General features: G+C 40.6%; 1 protein-coding gene across 1 annotated transcript in view; it reads left to right on the top strand.

Annotated features, from left to right (window-relative positions):
- The window catches only part of CNTNAP2 (contactin associated protein 2), a 1,031,572-nt gene extending 1,013,044 nt beyond the window's left edge, over positions 1 to 18,528 (top strand). Inside the window, exons 23-24 of the mRNA XM_071429755.1 lie at positions 6,851 to 6,922; positions 7,914 to 18,528. Coding sequence (XP_071285856.1) covers positions 6,851 to 6,922; positions 7,914 to 8,113 — 272 coding nt within the window. The 3' untranslated portion in view covers positions 8,114 to 18,528. The remainder of the gene's footprint in view (positions 1 to 6,850; positions 6,923 to 7,913) is intronic.
- The last annotated feature ends 803 nt before the right edge of the window (positions 18,529 to 19,331 follow it).

The raw sequence follows: 19,331 nt of genomic DNA, 5'->3' as shown, positions 1-19,331 counted from the left end.
AAAAAATTGTACAATTATCTTAGTGTAAGCCATTGGTAAAACTCCATTTCCTCCTCTCCTTAAGAGTATGGACAGCAAAGCTCACCTGCAGAAAGAAGTTAAAGAGCTGGTAACACAGCAATTCATAAGTAACTATCTTAGCTGATTAGGTTGTCTGCTGTCTAGTGTTGAGAGTCTTTATTGTCCCAGTTCATTGACCAGGGAGCTTTCACTTCATTTTTCTCCCAGCACTGCCATTGTTCATTGTTAGCGTTTCCATTGTTCATTCTAAAATTCATGCTTTTTTTTACAGTAACATCCAAGAACACTTTTCTTCTCTAATCCCCACTTACCTTCCCACTGTCCAAGGCATTTCCATGCAGAAGGGTGTTCAGAGGACAACATTTCTATTAAGCCATCATTTAAGAGGATTTTTTAAATTTATATTCATTTTATATTGGAATAAAAAGACAGGATTGGGGAGCCTTCCCACTAGAAATGTAAACACACAGGTTTTGTGTTTTCCATTATCTCTGTGCATGTATCTCTCTCAGCAGAACTCACCAGAAGCTGACATAAAAACTGCTTGAGATTCAACAAAAAGTTCTTAGGGAAAACAAAATGTAACTTTTCAAAATATTTTTGATCTAACTGAACATACCTGACAAAACTTAGTATAAGTAATTGGTCCAAATAGCACTAATGCACTGGAGGATTTTTTTCCCCTCTGTCCCCCCCAGTTAAGTAAAGCTTCAAATGTCATGTAAAAGACTGAAGAAATTAGTGATTTTTGTTCCAACATGGAGATTTTCATGTTCCAAATAATTAGCATTATTGGCAACAGAGAGAAGAAGATGACATTTTTTAAATTAAAAGCCCCAATTTTCCCTCTAAGCTGCACGTCTGTTCTGGTAGTTGCAGAATTGCTAAGTGGGTGTATTTTTTCCAATATCCTGTAACTTGTGCTAAAAAAGAATTTATTAAGTCAGTGACTGTGAAGATTTCTATTTCCATAAATTCAGGAAAGTGGTTCATAATGGGGACATACACATAACCCTCTAACACTACACTTGAGGCATCACTAAATATTCAAGGAGTGATAATTGACCCCACATAGTATGCTAGAACAAAGCTGACCTATTACAAACAACATGGTTAATAATATATTTAGATATTTTGGGGGGGGGGGGGGGGGGGGGGTAAGTGTGAGGTTGGGTTTTTTTAAACTTGGAGGTGTTTAATATTAAAAATCTCTTCAGCCAAATTCTTGGTGTTAACACTTAACCTGGTGTTCGTAGGACTTCAAGTAAAGTCTGCTAACAGAGTTTAATGTTAAACAGTCCTCCCTCAGAATCTGCTCTCAAATGCCTAGAAAAGCAGGAGTAGGGTAGTTTTCCTCATGTCTGAGTTTTCAGCTTTGATAAGTAGGAAAAAAAAATAGATGCATTAATTTAAAAGATAAAAACATATGAACTTTCAATACAACGACACAAAAAATATGTATTAAAAGAGACAGCTTTTTTCATACTGCTTCAGATTTTTTTTTATTTTGCTGAATTGCTGCAGTTTATGTGCCATGAGAGCTCTTCACAGAGCCAGACTCAGGAGGAGAGAAGAGAATGGGATGGGCACAGGTAGTGGGATGAGCACAAAAGGGCACTCTAAGGGTTGTGTTGCTCACCGTTGATGTAGGACTGTGTAATGGCGTTGTTTACTCCTGCTCCATCATTTCTGTGCTTGTGTTTAGAGTTTCACTTGTGATCCAGTCCCTTCAGGAAGGGGAATGGGGCTGTGACTGCACATTAATTTCTACTATCAAGAGTCAAGCAATTAGGTTCTGTACTTCGAGTCTGTAATAAGGAGAGCTCTGTAATTTCAAGCCATAGCAGTACAGTCTCACCTGACCAGCAGAGTTGACATAATTTACAGAATGACACCAGAGAGCTTGCTTTTATTTTTCTCTGTGCTGTGGTCCTATGGAGAACCAGATTAGTGAATGGATCTAGTGTCCAACACTTTCTCAAAATCTTAACATGTAAGTGAGCATTTGCTGTCATTGCAAAGTCAATTCTTGGATACTGGCTGCAAAATAGAATCAGGGAAGATGAGTTATAGTTCACATCTTTTATTTTATATTACTGTTCTGCTTCTAATCAATGCCTTGATTGATGTGAGTTTTATGTACCTTGTGATCACCAGGTCTGGTGGTTCTGGTTGCTTCTTCAGTTCATATTTATGTGAAAACCCTGAAAAGTTTTAGTAATGGATGGACACCTCTCAAGATTGTGTACATCTGCAAAGATGAAAGGTCAAAGAAGTCTTGCAGCACATAAGATCTAGTCTGAACAAGCTCACTTTCCAGCATTTCACATTTCATTGATTATTTTAGACCTGTGATAACTCTCACACTTCCTTTTGTGGAGCAAATCTAAAAAGCTGTATATGCCTTTGTAGTGTGGTATATTTTAACCAAGACTTGCCCACTCAGAAAAAAAGTTCAGTTAAAAAAATTCCTTTCAATGACTTATGTATAACCACTCCTATTAATGTATCTCAAAACAAAATTTGCCTTTTTACTGTGCACTTCTTGATACTGTTCTTTACCTGAAAATTCCCACCTTGCTTTGGTTTTGGGTTTGCCCTTGCCTTTACTGAACAGCCTTTTGGTCATTTCTCAGCCCACACTCACCTTCTGGACTACTTTACCAAGGTCATTTTTTTATCTCAATTTTGTGAATTTGCAAAAGGCTTTTATGTGGGATCCATTGCAAAACATTTTCCATCTGAAAATGGCAGATGCAAAATCATGCCTATAATAATGAAGCAGAATTAATTCACTCAGCTAAACCAAGCACATCTGTCATCTTTAACATCTAATCCTAATTGTGCTCCAGTCCCATCTTCCCTCTCCATTCATTGAGGGCTGCTGTTTTGCATCTGACTGTGGCAATGACCATGCTGGGCATGCTGAAGGATGGTAGGTCTGCTACTGCATTTTTGTGGTCATCTAAAGCTTCAAATGTCATTAAAATGATGGCCAGCATATGGAATTTGCCTGCAGTCAGTCTTTAATCACTCTCTTAGGTGCTGCAAAGTTTCTTCAACCCCATTTACCCTAATAACAGAAAGTTGAAAAGTGCAAAACATAAGTACAGACTCTGTAGGTTTACTCTGCGCTTATTGAAACTATGGCCTTGTAAACAGCAACCCATGAAAGAAAGAGAAAGCAAAGTGTACTGTGTCCTTTTACATAAGTTAGCTTCAGGATGGTGGTGTTTGAAGCAAACCTGATGACCTGCAGGGGGAAGACAGCAAAGAACAGCAATGCAAAGAACAGCATCTGCCAGCCTGGATCCTGGAAAGGAAGCAGACAAAGTGATGTTCCTAAGCCATAGAGGAGCTCAGCATCTCCTGGTACAGAGCAATCTGTCCCTGCACTAGCTGCAGGTTTTAGGAAAAGGTCTTTGGTGTGCTGTGACAGCAAACTGATGGCTCTGTGCCACAGCTGCGTGAGCAGAGGATTTCAGGCAGCTGGCAGGACATTTCTTGGGTCAATATTTAGCTTCTCAGGATAGATTTTCTGTTTCCCAGGATAGATTAAAAAGCTCTTTGCTCCATTCTTCGTGTTTTGAATCACACACATGAGACCATGGCTACTTGGAGAAACCTAGGGAAGATTTGTTTTAGGAATTGCTCTTTACAGCCTATGAGCAGCACTTTATATAGTTTTCTGTGCTTTTACCAGAGGATCAGAATTACTGCTGTCCCTTTGTCAGTATGATCTAATGTGTTCTTTCCTCTTTTAGTTCCTGAATTCCAGCAGCAATGGAAAAAAACCTCTTTTTAGTTGTCTTTTTGGTTTAATATTGCCAAGGAATGGGACTGTAGTAAGGTCAGAGAGGATTCCCCATGTGTTTGGATGATGTAACTCCTGTCTGAAATACCTGCACTTGGTACCTGTTGGGCACAAGACTCTGTTAAGCTCATCTTGGAGGGTCAAGGACCCTCATATGTTCTTTTCTGCCTAATTGCTGTGGCAGGAATTGCCCTTTTGTGGTTCTTAGACCTCTGACCTATAGCTCTTTCTGATAGTTTGAGAAGCTACTGAAGAATTTCAAGGGAATGTCCTATTAAAAAAGGAAACTAATTAGTTGTTTTCTTTCTTCTTTATACATCTATAGTAATACTTCAATTTAAAAAATTATATGGATATTTTTGCAGCAAAAATATATTCTATAACCCCACATTTGGATGAGATTTTAGATACTTTTCAGTCAAAAAATCCCCATAATAGACAAGCAGGTGTCTAGGTGGCCCAAGAATAATATTAATGAATTACAGTGATAATATCTGCCAACACTACTGCAAGTCTTTAAAAAAAAAGACTCATGAAAGTCTAAGCTCCTTTTTTTTTTTTCCTGCAGCACACCTGGTGCTCCAGCAGCTGCAGCAGGGCACAATGTTGCTAATCTGATGATGAGCTCTTGCTGAACTAGTGTCCCCTGCTCCCAGACACATGTTCTTGTTCCCTCCTTGTCAGAGGTGAGAGTCTCAGAGTGAATCACATGTGCTTGTTGAGCCCATGGACAGCTCCTCCTGAGTGTGGAAGATGTCTGGGTGCCATGGAGAGCAGCTGTGTGTGGAGGCATTGGGTCCAGTCCTAGCAGCAGCTCTCAGACAAGATCAAGGATGGAGCTCCACATCCTGCATCATGTCCTTCCTTATCCTGCAGTGTGCTTCAGTGCCTGTTGAACATCACAGACTGTGGTCTTCCATCTGCCAGGAATCCCTTGGAGCACAGCCAGTGTGATGTGGCAGCTCAAGAGGGATCATGCTGCCATGAACAGCATCTTTCCTCTCTCTTCACACTTCACTAGTGCCATTGTTCTTGAAATAACCTTTGAGAAGAAGATAAAATATAATATTCAATTGTAAGGAAAGGAGGAACTGTGACCATTGTAGATTTTCAGATTTCTTATGTGAGGACACAGGAGACCAACTCTAAAGCAAACACTAGGACTTGTTAACTGCCTGTGGTTCTGCTCGGATGACAAGGGGCCTCATTTTGGGTTAGAATGGCAGAGAGGAATTCCTTGTGATTTGGCAAACTGATGCTTTCCCCACAGTATTATTTGGCTTTAGGATTTTCCTTGAGATGCAGGGAGGGCAGGTTTAGAAGTAGGATTTCCCACTGCCAGCCCTTCCCTTTTAGCACTGCAAGGGTATGTTTATAGATCCTGTGCCAAAATGTCTTCATTAATGGTCCTGGCACAGTTCTTTGGAGCAAAATCCACTGATACGGAACCAGGTATTTATTTATCTTCTACAATTTATAGCTTGATTCATTTCAGAGGGGTGCAGATGAAGGTTTTCGGGAGCCAGAGCACCAACAAATGTCAAAGGCACAAGTGCTGCTGGCAAAAACTGCTGGACAGGGCCCCTCTGCTGAGCTCTGAGAAGCACACTCCTGTTTGTCCTCCAGGCAGCCAGCCAAAAACCAGCTGCTGAACACACAGCTGGTTCAACTCTCTCCCAGAGTAGGCACACAGTGGGCTACTCTAGCCCCAAACTTCTTTTCAGGCCATGTGGAAAGCTGAAACCATTCATTCTTTTGTGCAGCTGCTTTACAATACAAAAGAAACTTTATTATGGGTTTTAGTCCATGGTAACAGAAAGACAGTTGAATTCCCTGAGCCAGTTTTTGGTATACTGAATGCATCACTGGTCTGTAAAAGCAACTGATTATTTTCATACAGTATCACCTAGTCCATCAAGCAAAGAAAATACAGTGGGGTTTTAAAGGCTGCTCAGAGAAGCAGTTCATATCCTTGATTATTTTAACTTTCTCCAGTTAACGCACTTTTAACAACATTTTCCCTATTTCAAAATCAATGTCTGAGTCCAGGGGCAAAGAAGGAAATTATTGCAACTGCTCACCCAGCTCCCTAGGCTTGCTTAGTCATTGCAGTGTCCAGTTGCTATGTCTGACTGTAAAGAGAATGCTTATAAGTTTAATTGATGAGATTGCCTCTGTGATACTTTCTGGAAGTTAAAACCAAGGCTACCATCCAATTTCATCCAATTCTGCTGCAAGGATTTTCTCCTTTTCAGGTCACAGGCAAATGAATGCTGGCACATCTGCCTGTACTTCCTCTCCTTACCCGTGTGCTGGAGGCTCTCCTCATCCACAGCCTCCCATGCCTCAGCTCCTCCAGCTCACAGTCTTGCTCCTCAGCACCAAAGCAGCTCCAGCAGTGGCCCAGCTGCCCTGCTGGGCTTTGTCCCAGAATGGCAAAAGTGCTGGCATGTGCTCCAAGGGGTGGCTGTTCTGTGGCTCTGACCAGCAGAAACTGCAGCCCCTCTCTTACCTTGGGCTGTGCGGCAGCAAAAGGGATTCAAGTTTTTTCTTTCAAGGAGCTTGAATTTGTACCCAATGGTGGTTACAAAATCCTGGAAGCCTCAGAAGCCTTTAATAGGTAGCAGTGACAAAGGCAAAAATCTCTGTAATGATAAGTATGATCACACACCTTTAAAAGAGAGGGGTTTGTTTCATTTTGTGCTTTTTTACCACTTCAAACTTACTGACTTTATGTTAGTAAAGGACAAAATGTCTTCCTGTGCCAACAGCAATCCTCACCAAAGGTATCTCCTTTATTTTAATTTTATTTTTGTTATGAGGAGCAAGGAAGTAGTTTTGTGGGATTAGACAATATTAACAGATCTTTTTGGTTTTTATTAATCTGTAGATAAATATCTAGTGATTGCAGTTGTATCTCTTTAAGTTGTATTTGAGGATGTTGAATGTATTTCTGGACTTTTACAGAAGTTTCACTGCTATTTACAACTTGAATCTTTAATTCTCTATCTACAGCAAGTGCTGATTTTCCATACAATGGTCAAGCTATAGGAGATGGAGTTAACAGAAACTCAGCTATTATTGGAGGTAAGAAAACTGTCTACTTTTCCAAGACACTTTGCAGTATATGTCTCTGATGGCTGAATTGCAGTTGGTAATAAGGCTGCATATTTCTATATCCAGGTTTAGGTTTGTTGCTTTAGTCTTGGTTTGCTGTGTAATCTTTCCTTTCTAATTTATATTTTATTATTACTTATAACTTTTCCTAATGCTTTGAAACTTTACAAGAATGGAAAGATAGCATTGCATTCCTCACAAAAATTCAGGCCATACTTGAATAGCCTCAGTTCACCTGCCCAATGCATCAGTTAATGCAAAGTGGCATAACATAACTCTGGCTGGTAACAATATTTTTTTTCTGAAAATTTTATAACATCTTCATCCTGAAAGATTCCTTTGCCTGTAGAGAAGGGCTCAAACAGGAACAGTGTTGTTTTATCACATAGATACCTATGCCTAAGGGGATAACACTATGAGACTTCTCTATAACAGGGTTGAACCCAAGATAGACCATTGCAGGGAGAGCAATTAAGGCTAGAACTGATGATAAAGTGGGAACATCTGCAATTGTGTGGAGCCAGTGCTTAGTGGATGGTGTGAGCCAACAGTGAACCAAGCCAATTCTCAAGGACATGTAGAGGAACTAGGATAGGTCTTTACAGCCATTGACTGGAAAGAGAACATCGAGATTCCACCTTCCAAGAGCTGCCCACACATCACCAATACACCCCACAGTTCTGGGAGTGTTCAGTACCCTCTGCCTCATGGTCAGCAAAGCTTAGGTCTGTATAAAGGTATTAATGTTGAAGTTTTTACCTACGGGATGAGAGTCACCAGCAGCCTTCAAGGAGCTGCATTCTGTATATAGTGGAAACCATATAAAAATATTAGAGTAGTGGTGATGCCCACGTGCCCAAGTAGCTTCAGCTCAGCTCAGAGGAGTTTTGGGGTCCTTTCTTTGTGTTAAAGCCTGCAGTTGGTCTCACCGGGGGCATCTTTTCTTCCCTCCTGTGCGCAGGCGTCATCGCGGTGGTGATCTTCACCATCCTGTGCACCCTGGTGTTCCTGATCCGCTACATGTTCCGCCACAAGGGAACCTACCACACCAACGAGGCCAAAGGGGCAGAGTCAGCCGAGAGCGCCGACGCCGCCATCATGAACAACGACCCCAACTTCACAGAGACCATCGACGAGAGCAAGAAGGAATGGCTTATCTAAGCCCACGGGGATGGGGCCTGGGGTGGGATGTGAGCTGGGCCAGGGTGGGACTGGGATGACTCTTGCAGTGGAGAGAGAACACTCTGTGTCGGACACTTGAGCACACATAGGATAAAAAGATCAGCACAACTGGAGGAGCAAGTGACAGGAAAATACCACTGAGACTGGAGAAAGAAAAAAAAAAGAATATCTCAAGCATTTAAGAAAAAATACTTTTTAATATTTATTTACAGCAAATTGCCCCTTCTGTATCCCAACAACTACAACAAAGAGCAGTTTTGCAGCTTCAGCACTGGTTACAATTTTCAGTAATACCTGTCTATTTCTGTGTGTGTTTAGAGATGTTCTGGATACCTGTGACAAGAAACAGGGCTGGTTTTTTATATTTTTAAAAGCTGTTTAAAATGTGGGTGGCTCTGTCCCGAGAACATGTGGCAGCCCTTTCTTCCTGACGTTGTGTTCCTTCCTGGCTGGCCACTCGCCCGCCCTCAGCCCCGCACCTTTGTGACCACGTCACCATTTATTTGGGTGACATTGATCCAGGGGGTGGGATGGGGGTGAGGACTAATGCAAGTCTTATTCACCAATTTCTCAACATCTCATCAGCCCATGTCAGCCCTGGCAGGACCCATCTTCTTGACTGATTGTGTGCAATTCTCATCAGCAATGTAAAAATACTGTTATTATGACTACTATTACTAAAGAGGATTATCATAAAGCACAGGAGGCTTTAAAGGTTTTTTGTATTATTTTGTTGGTCTCTGAGGGAGGATGATGCTGTGTGAGTCTGTAGACCTAGTCTGTTCCTGTGTCTTTGTCTATGGCACCAGGTCACCACCTGAGGCACGTGCCAAGTTAAACTCAGCTCTGCCTGTGGCATATTGGCATATTCTGTACATTGTAGTAGGGAATTAGAGCCAGACTTTGTTTCCTTCTGTTTATTCTTAATAGGCTGTCATAGAAGTATTAGTACAGTTTTACTCAGTGCATTTGAACCCATGGACTTGACACCCTTTTTTTTCAACTTGAGAGTAGCAATTTATTCCTTAAATCCCTTGTTTCAGTCCCTTTGCAAGGAAAGCCTCCACTGGCAGTGTTTGCACAGTCCAGAAGGTGAGGCAAAGGAGGCTTGAAAACTCTGCCTCCAGAGCATGTGAGGAACACAGACCACACAGGGGAGAGTTACTTTTCAATACAGAGATTTACCCCAACTATTTTACTGTCTTTGTAGGGCATTTTTAAGAATAGCAAGGCCAATGCCAAGTACAGCATTGCATCCCGTTTTTCCTCTCAAATCAGGAGTGTCCTAGGTGTCACCTGAACAGCAGGCAGGCAGCTAGAAGGAAAGATAAAGGGGCAGCCTGAAGACTTAATATCCTTTAGTGGCAATAATTTAACAAAGCTTTAGCTTGGTGTCTGTAGAGAAGCATGATTCTCCTATGGTCTGAATTGATAGGAATTTAAGGCCTTAGTGGACAGGTTTTGCAGTGGAACAGAATGAAGGAATGAATATACTGCAGGACTTTGCCATGTGCTGAAAGAACAGATTCAATACCAGGAATTTCTCTTTAAAAGTATTTATTCTTCTGACAGTCCTAGATTTGCTTTGTCTTTAATATTTCTGGGTTTAGTATGCACAGTTTAATTCATTTTTTCTGCACAAGGAAGATTTATTTTTCACCCAAACGTGCAATCTACTACACTAAGCAGTGCTGGCATTTTTGATTTCATTATCTCTTTGGTTGCAACTTTCATTATTCTAATTGACACTTTAAAAATGCAAAAAAAAAAAAATCATATAGGGGAAAGAAAATATCGGAGTCTTACCAGACAAGGCATTGATAAGCACAATTTGTCAGAAAGTCAGGCCAGGTAGTTTGGGTTTTAAGGATGGTAAACAGCCTAAAGTCCTGTTTTGGAGGAACATTATCATTGAACATAGATATCAAAGCAAATCAAGCCCATTAATTTCTTCTATTTATGGATTTGAAATTAGCATACAAAAAAGTTGCCAGTTTTAAAAGTTTTAAAAGCAATTACTGTTTCTCAGGTAACATACATGGCAGAGAGGTTCAGGTAGGCATAAAAATTACCTCTGTTACTCTTGTGCTCTGCAGTCTTTTGCCTTGCCTCCAGTATTAACCTCTGCCTTTCTTGTCTGTAATCAAGCAGATGAGTCCTGGGTTTAATCATGGGTGTAAAATAAGTCTTCTCACCTTGGGGAATATCAGCAGGGGATGGATCTACCATCTAACCACTCAGCCAACTACCTAGCAATCACAGATGTCTCTGTAGGATTGAAAGAGCATTATCTTTTCTCTATGATTCTATGTTTCATTTTATTTTAGTCCACTCTGAAAAACACCCTTGCCTGCAACTTCAAGCTACCAAGAGAAGTGAACAGAGCATCATTTGCATAGATTGGGATTTGATTTGCAGAAAAAAATTCTTCTTATCTGAATTTAATGTCTGTGAGGAAGATCAGACTTCTGTATCCTGAGAGACTAAAGTCTTCTGTTACTTTATGTGGGAGAGAGACAGATTTAACAGCCACAGTGCAAATAGTGCTGAGGCCAAATGCCTCAGCATGGCATTAGAAGGGAAAGATGGCTTGATCTTCATGTCTAACCAAGTTCTTGGCAAAGCAAGAGACAGTTATAGTTATGGTAGTGAGACCTGTGATATCTATTCACTGATTTTCTAAAAAACTTACCAGCTAATTTCCCACAACCCTGGGAGATTAAGCGAGAACTTTTGGGAAATAACCTTTGACCATTGCATAAGCAATAGTTATAAATTAGTGTCTTAGGTTTGAAAAACAGCTTAAAGTTCTGAAATCAAGTCAGGGTCATCTGCACCTCTCCATTGACTGGACACCATGGACCTTTTTCTGTGAAATACATTAGTGTTGTGTTAAAATGCAGTCACTTGCATAACCTAGAAACCTTTAAATATTAGAATTCTTGATTCTCCTTAAATCGGACCATAGACATGATATTATCAACAAGCAGCCGTCTCTGTAGAGGGCTTTGGTGACTTTGGGTGAATTCCTGCCTTTCTGCTTTGTATTTCATTTCTGAGAATGGTGTATGTTTAATTATAGGCACTGGTCATTCAGCATCCTGGCAGTGAAGCAGGAGCAGACTCAGAGATGTAGCCTGTATATTTTGCTAGCACTATATCTATTCTCAGAATTTCTTCCACTGCAAGCCTATCATTGAAGGCTGAAATAACATCCATAGTTTATTTCACCCACTCTTACTTGTGCCAAAAATCCATGTTGTTCAACAGGTATGAGGGAAAATCTGTTTGAGGGGAGAGTGGATCCTGCTTTTATAAAACTCTGTACTTTCCCCAAAGAATATTAAAATAATCAGTCTTTTATCACCTGTTTTGTAGCTGTTTCACCTATTTGAACTGTGCAGAGAAATGTAGCTTCTTGTACTGGTTTGGGAACCAAACTATCCCAGTTGTGTTTCTAAAGGATCATTCCTGACACCACAGAAAACAATGGCAAAAATGCCACCAGCAGTGAGGAGAGCAAGACTGGGCTGGGGATCAGGGCTCCCAGTGTTAGTGAAATAATGTAAGGAATATTTCGGATTCTCATTCACAAGACTTGCAGACCACCAGGTAATGAGACATAAAGCTCCAAGGAGCCAAAACAATGGAAAACTTATTTTGATGTCAACCCAGCCTCAAGGAAAATCCACAGTCCAGTCTGGCAGTTTTGAATCAGGTCTTTCACACACTGCTTATTCCGTATTTACTAGTAGAAAATTCAGATGTATGAAATAGGAATATGTATCTTTAACTTGTACTGGAGCATTTCTGCTTTGTACTTTTTGTGTCTTAAGCTTTACCTGTACCTTTTATATCTTTTAGCAGTTACCACTTCAAAGCTACAGCAGCATTTTAGGGTCATGCTCTAGGCAGCATGACAAATGTGAGAGGATGGGCATCACAAATGTTTTAGTAAGACTGCCAAAGCAGTGGTGTATATGTACAAGTTTATTGTACTGGTAAGAATTCATTTTAATTAAAACAATGTCCTTTAATGGCAGATCCATCTAATTTCCAGGGTATCTTTTGAAATGAGAAGCAAAGTTCGACAAGCAATAGCTTTCAATATGGTTTGTCCCATGAATGATTTTACATTCCATCAAGCATGGTAATCCTGAAAGGGTGTCATTCTTGAAAAGCAGAACCTAAATTCTGGTAATCAAATGTCATTATCCATCCTGGAGAAATTAAACAGAAATCTTGCCTTCTAACAGCAACAGCATGCAAATTAGAATGAATGAAGGGCAGTGTGTTTGTATGCATAAATATCTTCTGTGAATGTCTTTCCTTTTAACTAAAGTTCTATTAGAAAACAGATTGGTAAATAAAGAGGAGGGGAAAAAAAGAAAAAAAAGACATTTGAAATAGTTTTAATCACCATGACAGCTGTTTCCTCATGCTTTGTATATTCTTATCATTGCCTGTATTTTTAACATCTCTAGTACCAGGAAATCAATTTGGAAAGGACAGAAGTCAGAAAGGCCTCTTAAGGAAAGACCCCTTGTACATGAAAAAAAAGGTACTTCAGAATGCAGTTATAGATCAGAAGAGAGGGTGCTAAAACCAGGGAAGATTTATTGAAGTGCAAGTATGTTCCTCTTGCATCAGTGTTCCCTGTTACAAGGGAACATCTGTACATGTTGAGGTGGGTAGAGAGTCTGAGAGCAGAGTTTGGATAGAAATTTAATGCCTTTCTGCTTTTTCCCTTTCTGATCACTTTGCAGATAGCAGCAAGCAGTCTGCTTTCAGTTCTGCTCACATTTGTTACTGCAGATCCTGTGGCATTGCCAGCCTAACAAGGGTTACATACTACAAATGACTGAGTGTGGGTTGTTTGCCTTCCTTTGCTATCATAACTCTGTCTTTTCCTTCATGAATGAGAGCCTTTTATTGAAACCATCAAGAACAATGTATGCCCAGCTCAACAGACTTGTGTCTGTTCCTTTTAATAAACTACTTTATCAGGCTTTAAAATATTTTTATGACACAAAGCATTTTATAAAAGAACTGTGTTAAATGCACTTGAATGGGAGAGTGTGAAACCTAGGCAAAGAAGCATCAGTGCAGCAACCACCTGAGTCAGAGGCACTGTTGCTCTGTCTACAGCATGCATTGCCTTAACCACCCACCAAATCCCTGGATCCATCCAAGACCTTAACTTCCTTTGTGGAATATAGCACTGGCAAAGTCCTGGTGGGATACTGTGTTCAGAATGAGGTCAGACCACGTTCTGACCATTCTTTTGTGCTGACTGTTGAAACCCCTGGAAGGAGAGGCACGCTTTATGCAGGAATATTTCTCATTTCTATAGAAAAGCTCTAGGACCAAGAGATGGGAGTGAAGGTTCAAGTGTAAAGCCAGACCGATACCTGAACATTGTGACACGAAGAGTTTGCTCCCTTCTGCTGCCACATGTCTCACCGCAGCCATGTGGGTGCGCACCTGCACCTCCAAAACCTAAGGCTGTTCAGGATACAATGTCTGCACCACTTGGACAATTGCTGCCATGATGTGGGTGAATAAGATACCAAACTTGCTCCAAATCCATGAGTCTGCAGTGCTAGCAAAATCACTTGCTCTTGAAATTAAGTGCAATTTTTAAGATAAACTCAGGCTGTGCCCTACAGTAGCAGGCACATATGGTGCCTCAAATGAGACAAGATTTGGACCTGATGATGGAAAAGCAGTTATTTAACAATCTGTAACAGTTCTTTTAACTCTGACTTTCACATCTAAGCAGATTTTTCTTGAGGCACTATGCTCAAAACACTTATTATGCCAACAGCTTAAGAATCAGGAAGTAAAGGGGCCAATTTGTGGCTTTTTTACACAAGAAATCTTTTTTAAAAAGTCACTTACTGTAAAAAAAAATTTGGTACCAACAGGTTCTTTCACAGGGAAGTATTTCTTTTCACTAATATTCTATTTTCAAAATATCATGTGAGCGAAGTTGAGCAATTATTTAAGCACAACCAGAACCACTTCAGGGGTAAGATATATTCCAGAAATATACATATAAGCAAATAACAAATTTAGTACATCCTGCTTCTTCTATGATTCAGCAGCTTTCAATAATGTCTATTTGTACTCCCACTGCTGTTGTTTCCTTAAGGAAGACCATCTGGATTAAACAACAAACATAAAAGTGTGTACCTTTAGTTTTACCATAGATTAATGCTCTCACTTGATATGTAATAGCATATTAAGAAAGAGCAAATTGTTATTTCCTCAGATTCCATAGTTTTAATTCTGCTGTCTCCAAGGGTCAGAGATGCACTATCACCATATTAATTGTTATAATGCAAAGGTATTTATACTGATAATATTCAGCAACTGCCATTCTGTATTCTAGCACAGAACTGCTCTCAGAAATTCTACTTTATTGAGAAGGTGGGTAGATGACATTTTCTGACATGTGAGAAATGTAAATAACTGGAATTCACAGACACCAGAGCTGAAACCATTTGAGGGAATGTTTAGCATGCAGAAAAACAAACTGTACCAGAAAGAGTTTCTTGCCTTCCAGTCAGTAGCTTGGAGTAGGTACAGTGCTGTGGCCAGTTATATACTGCCACATGTTCATTGCCTTTTTGGCCAAAATATCTGAGTTCCCTCTTTCACATGCTTTGAAATAGGCTGTTCCAAGAGTACAGCTGAAGATGTCAAACTTAAACAAGTTGCTCTAGGCTGCTGGTGAGAGTACAGAGTTACAAGACCCAAGCTCTTCTACCTGTTTAGAAGACAAGTCTCAGATGTGTTGCTGCCTGACCCTGTCTTTTGTCACCTTTTTCCTATTTATTGAACATCACAAATTGAAAGGGACCACAAAACACCTCCTGCTCCAACATTTTGTGGGAAAGGGAATCTAGATGAGATAATCTAGCATCCTTTCCAGTCATAATGTTTTTTTTCCCACTGACTCCATTTCCAGGGTAGTAGGCTATCAACAGGCTCTTTAAGGCAGATAGAGTCACTGGAGCAAGGCAGCAAACTCTTGAATCAGCCAGAAAACAGTAAATCTTCCACCTGATTTCAGTCAGGTGGAAGCAGGCTTCATCTGGGGCATTCCCAGCCTAAGAGCTCTCCTTCATTTCATCATGGCTTTGGTTAGCAATGGAGCAACTAGCCAAGTCTGTGTGGAAGTATGGGAGATAAACTTGGCTGAATAAAGACAAGGTAGCCATCCCCTGTATGCTAATGTTTGCTCTCTAAAGTGCACATTCTCGTGCTTACAGTGTGCATATCCCTGCAGGAGTCTGACCTTGCCACAGGCAATAAATCCTTCACAAGCTGAACAAATAGCCTGCACTGCTTTGTCTTGAAAAACTCCTTTGGGCAAACGTTTAGAAGTAGATCTATGGTTTGCCATCATAAAACACTGGACACAGTATCAGCAGCTAGCTGTAAGTTATTTCTGTTGTAAAATCAAGGTCTGTCTGCAGAGTTTTTCTCTTGCACTAATGAGACCTTTATCCCTGGAGCATAAACTACTACAAGAGGGCAAGGTAACAAAGAGGAATTGCCTTTGCTGCACACTCTGAAATGCAGTGTAAAGTCCCTTTCACTACACGGTTCCTGGTAAGAGTAAGGAGTAAGATCTCTGTAGACATCTAATGTTTCCTTTTTTCCAAACCCCTCTACCCATTACTCCAAGGAAAGAAAATTGCTGACAGTTCTGGGTTTTTTCACATCTCTTTCTCTACTTTAGAACTGTTCCCTCTCACTGACAAATTTACTACGTTGTACTGTCACCTTTAAACTCCTTCCCAGTCATGCTTGCTACATTGACTGAGGTGAAGCCTTTCACCTTCCTAAAATGTAATCATTGTAGCGGAAGGGTTATGGCCACTCCATTCCTGTCATCTTTTATATTTGCAGTAAGCTTTTATCTGTTCATGGTACTCATTGACTGAAAGTGCAAGTTTGGTTTCTGCCATCTGCAGCATTATTTTATAACTTGTTTGTATCTGTTCCAAAATCACAGCATTGCCTGGCAGAGGGAGTCTGAAAATTAGGCAGCTGCACTTCATTCCATTCAGCATGGTTACTTTCTATTGCTTGATTCAAATTTTCCCAAGAGATATCAATAATGAAATTAATGCCTGGCAAAAGCTAGCATCTATTTTTCTTAGGGCCACAAGATGTCAGATTGAGCTCTCAGCCATCAACTTCCCTTGTGCTTTTGTAGCACCTGTATAAGGCTGCTGGTAATCTCCAAAGTAGGACACCAAAAAATTATATTTTAAAATCTTCTAGTGATTTTAGTCTCTTGGAGTGTTAAAGGTCCAGCTCAACAGGGCCAACAAGTCAGCACTCCTACAGGTTTCTGTTATGAACACATCCAAGAAAACTCTCAACACTGGTTATTAAATAATTTCATTTTCATTGGATCAGCATCTCTGAGGGGGAAAAGTGCTTCTGTATGTGGAACACCTGAGACACTACACTCACCCTATTGTAACTCCTGCATTGTATCTGATCTTTTGAAGCTCCAACTGCTTAAGAGAGGGGATCAGAGTCACTTGAATAAAGAAGGCTAAGGCATCACTTGGTTGCTATTAACTCTGAAGCACAGAGAACTGGCTTTCCACAGATGTGCTTTGCATGGTCGGTCTCAGTCATACACGAGCAAAGGGGAGTTTTCCTCTGCTCTTCAGTGGATCAAGACTCATCAGTGAGCTGGCTGGGCAGGTATCACATAAATTATCTTCAGTCCTAATGAGCTGACTCACACATTGAGCAGCCAGAGCCCAGGGAGTTCTCTGACACAACAGCATGATTTGGCACAATATTCCTGAGAGGCTTCAGCTCCCCAGCAATTCTGCTACCCTGTTTGACTAGTGCTAATTAAGAGAAGCCTGATGGAAATTACCTGTACTGACTTAATCCTACATGTGGATGCCAATCCTAACTAAGAGTGCTTAATTTCATGGAGATTAAATAGATTTCCCCCCCATTATGGAGTGCTTGGGCTGTGCTCAGTCTGATGCTTCTTACTGACATATATAAATAGAGATATAGAGATAAATAGATATTTTTATGGAGATGTTTTATAAGTGGCCTTTACTTTGTGCATGGTAACTATTGCCAAACTTGTTATTTAGGAGCTACAGAAATGGCTGGTTCTGCAGTTTAGAAAGCAATCAGCTGTCTCTGTTGCAAGGGACACTTTGGGTACGGGCTTGGATTTTGGTTTTTATTATTCAACTATAATTTGCATGGTTTGGATTTGGGTTTTGTCTCAGTGTTGGGTTTTTTTTTTTCTTTCCTCACTGGTTCTCTGGCAGGGATATATTGGGCTCAAGCAGGAACCTATTTCTCAGTCTTTGAGAGAAGGTTTGAAGCCATTGGTGCCATACAGCACTTCAGAAACACCTGCCTTGCACAGCCTGTGATGTTGCTCAGTGTGAGGTCCTCAAAACACAGTTTCTTTAGCAGTCTATTGGGGGTTTCACAGCATAGTGAGGTACTCTGCTGGCTTTGCTTGACAAGATATAGCAACAGCTAGTTGCTGTTTTATGGGAATTGCCTTGAGAGCAGAAAAAGGGATCGGCAGAGAGTAGGACAAGAATGATGGTTCAGAATTAGATTCATACACATAGCAGTAGCAAAAGATTGTGAAAATTGCTACAGAAGCAGGTCATTTTACTTGCTTTCTTCTTTTGCTCCCTTTTTCTTTTTTTTTTTTTTTTTAAGTACTGTTTGTATGCCACATCTAATTAATCTCTACCAGCCAGCCACCTCTCAATAACCTGGGTTGTTGCTTAGGGATGGAAATGCAGTTGTCCTTTCTTACTGATCTAGTTCCTGCTGCTGTGGAGCAGTCTGTACCCAGGAAAAGACCAGGGCCATTAGCTATTGGGAAAGCAAAAGCAGCCTCTCACCCCTTCCCTCCAAACCAGGTGGAAAGCCAATCCCAGGGTTATGTGCCTACAAAGCTGGCCCAATTTCCTGCCAGGTGAACCAAGACCTTCTCTGTTTGCAGTTACTCTAGTCCACAGGTTTCTTTCTTGAGCACAATTTTCCCATGGGATGCATAACCAGGAGATGATGGTTACCCTAACTAAACAAAAATGTGTATATTAAAAAACATCCTAATCTGAAAGTATAGTGTATCTGAGATTCCTCTGTTATAGACACTTAGTCTAAAAGATTTATGGCTACATTTGCTATGTTATGCTTGAATAAACATATAATTCATTGAAATACACAAGACTGATAAAAGTAATATGATCTCTTTAAGGAGAATAAACTGTTTGTAAATTTATAAAGAGTATAATCTGTTAGGCCTTATTTGAAGTATGTACTGTGGTTTGGTAAAAGTACAACATTAAAAGAGCCTTGCCAGATCAGGAGTGGTTTTTTGTGTGTGTGTGCGTGTGTGGTTCCTTTGGAATATTTGACATCTTCATTTAACATAAAAATAACAAAAAAAAAAAAAAAAAAAAAACCAAACAAAATAAAAGAAAATAAAAAACCCCAATAAAATAAAATACCCAGAAAAAATACCCAGACTGTGTGTAAGAGCTTGAGATAAAGTGCAGAGGGCTCTTCAGAGTTCTGTGTACAGTGACTCCATGGAGGGAACAGGTGAATCTTTACTTCTGAATAATTTGGACCCAGTTTCTTTTGGAAACAAAAGTGGTTGGTCACATTATTGGCTGGCTTGAGATTTTTTACAGATGTTTTCATAACATCAATAGAAAGAATTCAGACCAACGCACATGCAGATATTGATTATTTAATGAGGGAAAGATCTAAGGAAGCTTTAGGCCCCTTCAGAGCAAGAGCTGGTGTGCCACAGGCTGGGGACATGTGGTCACTGAACAATGACTCCTGTTGCCCATGGAGCTGCTCATTAGGGAACAGACATCCCAGAGCCTGTTCTCCCTGCAAGCATCCTCCTGCCCTGGCCCCATGCAGACCAGCAACAGCTTTCTGGCACACAATGGGCTTCTACTCCTGCTTCTCCTGCCAGTTGTCCCTCTGTGTGCAGCCCAGCTGGGAGCACTGAAGACATGCCAGTGCTTCCCATGGAGCAGAAAGCCACACTGTTATACTCCTGATGCAATGGCCTGCTGCCTCTCTGTGCAAGGTTTTTGGGTTTCCTCAGCTGGCTCCTAATTGCAGGCAGTTCTTCCTGCCTCAGGCCACC

The sequence above is a fragment of the Agelaius tricolor genome, unplaced genomic scaffold (genome assembly GCF_023055355.1).
Source record: "Agelaius tricolor isolate 1412-34295 unplaced genomic scaffold, bAgeTri1.0.p SCAF_6, whole genome shotgun sequence".
NCBI classification, from domain to species: Eukaryota; Metazoa; Chordata; class Aves; order Passeriformes; family Icteridae; genus Agelaius; species Agelaius tricolor.
The sequence above is the reverse complement of the archived record's forward strand: the minus strand, read 5'-3'. Positions and strand labels throughout refer to the sequence as shown.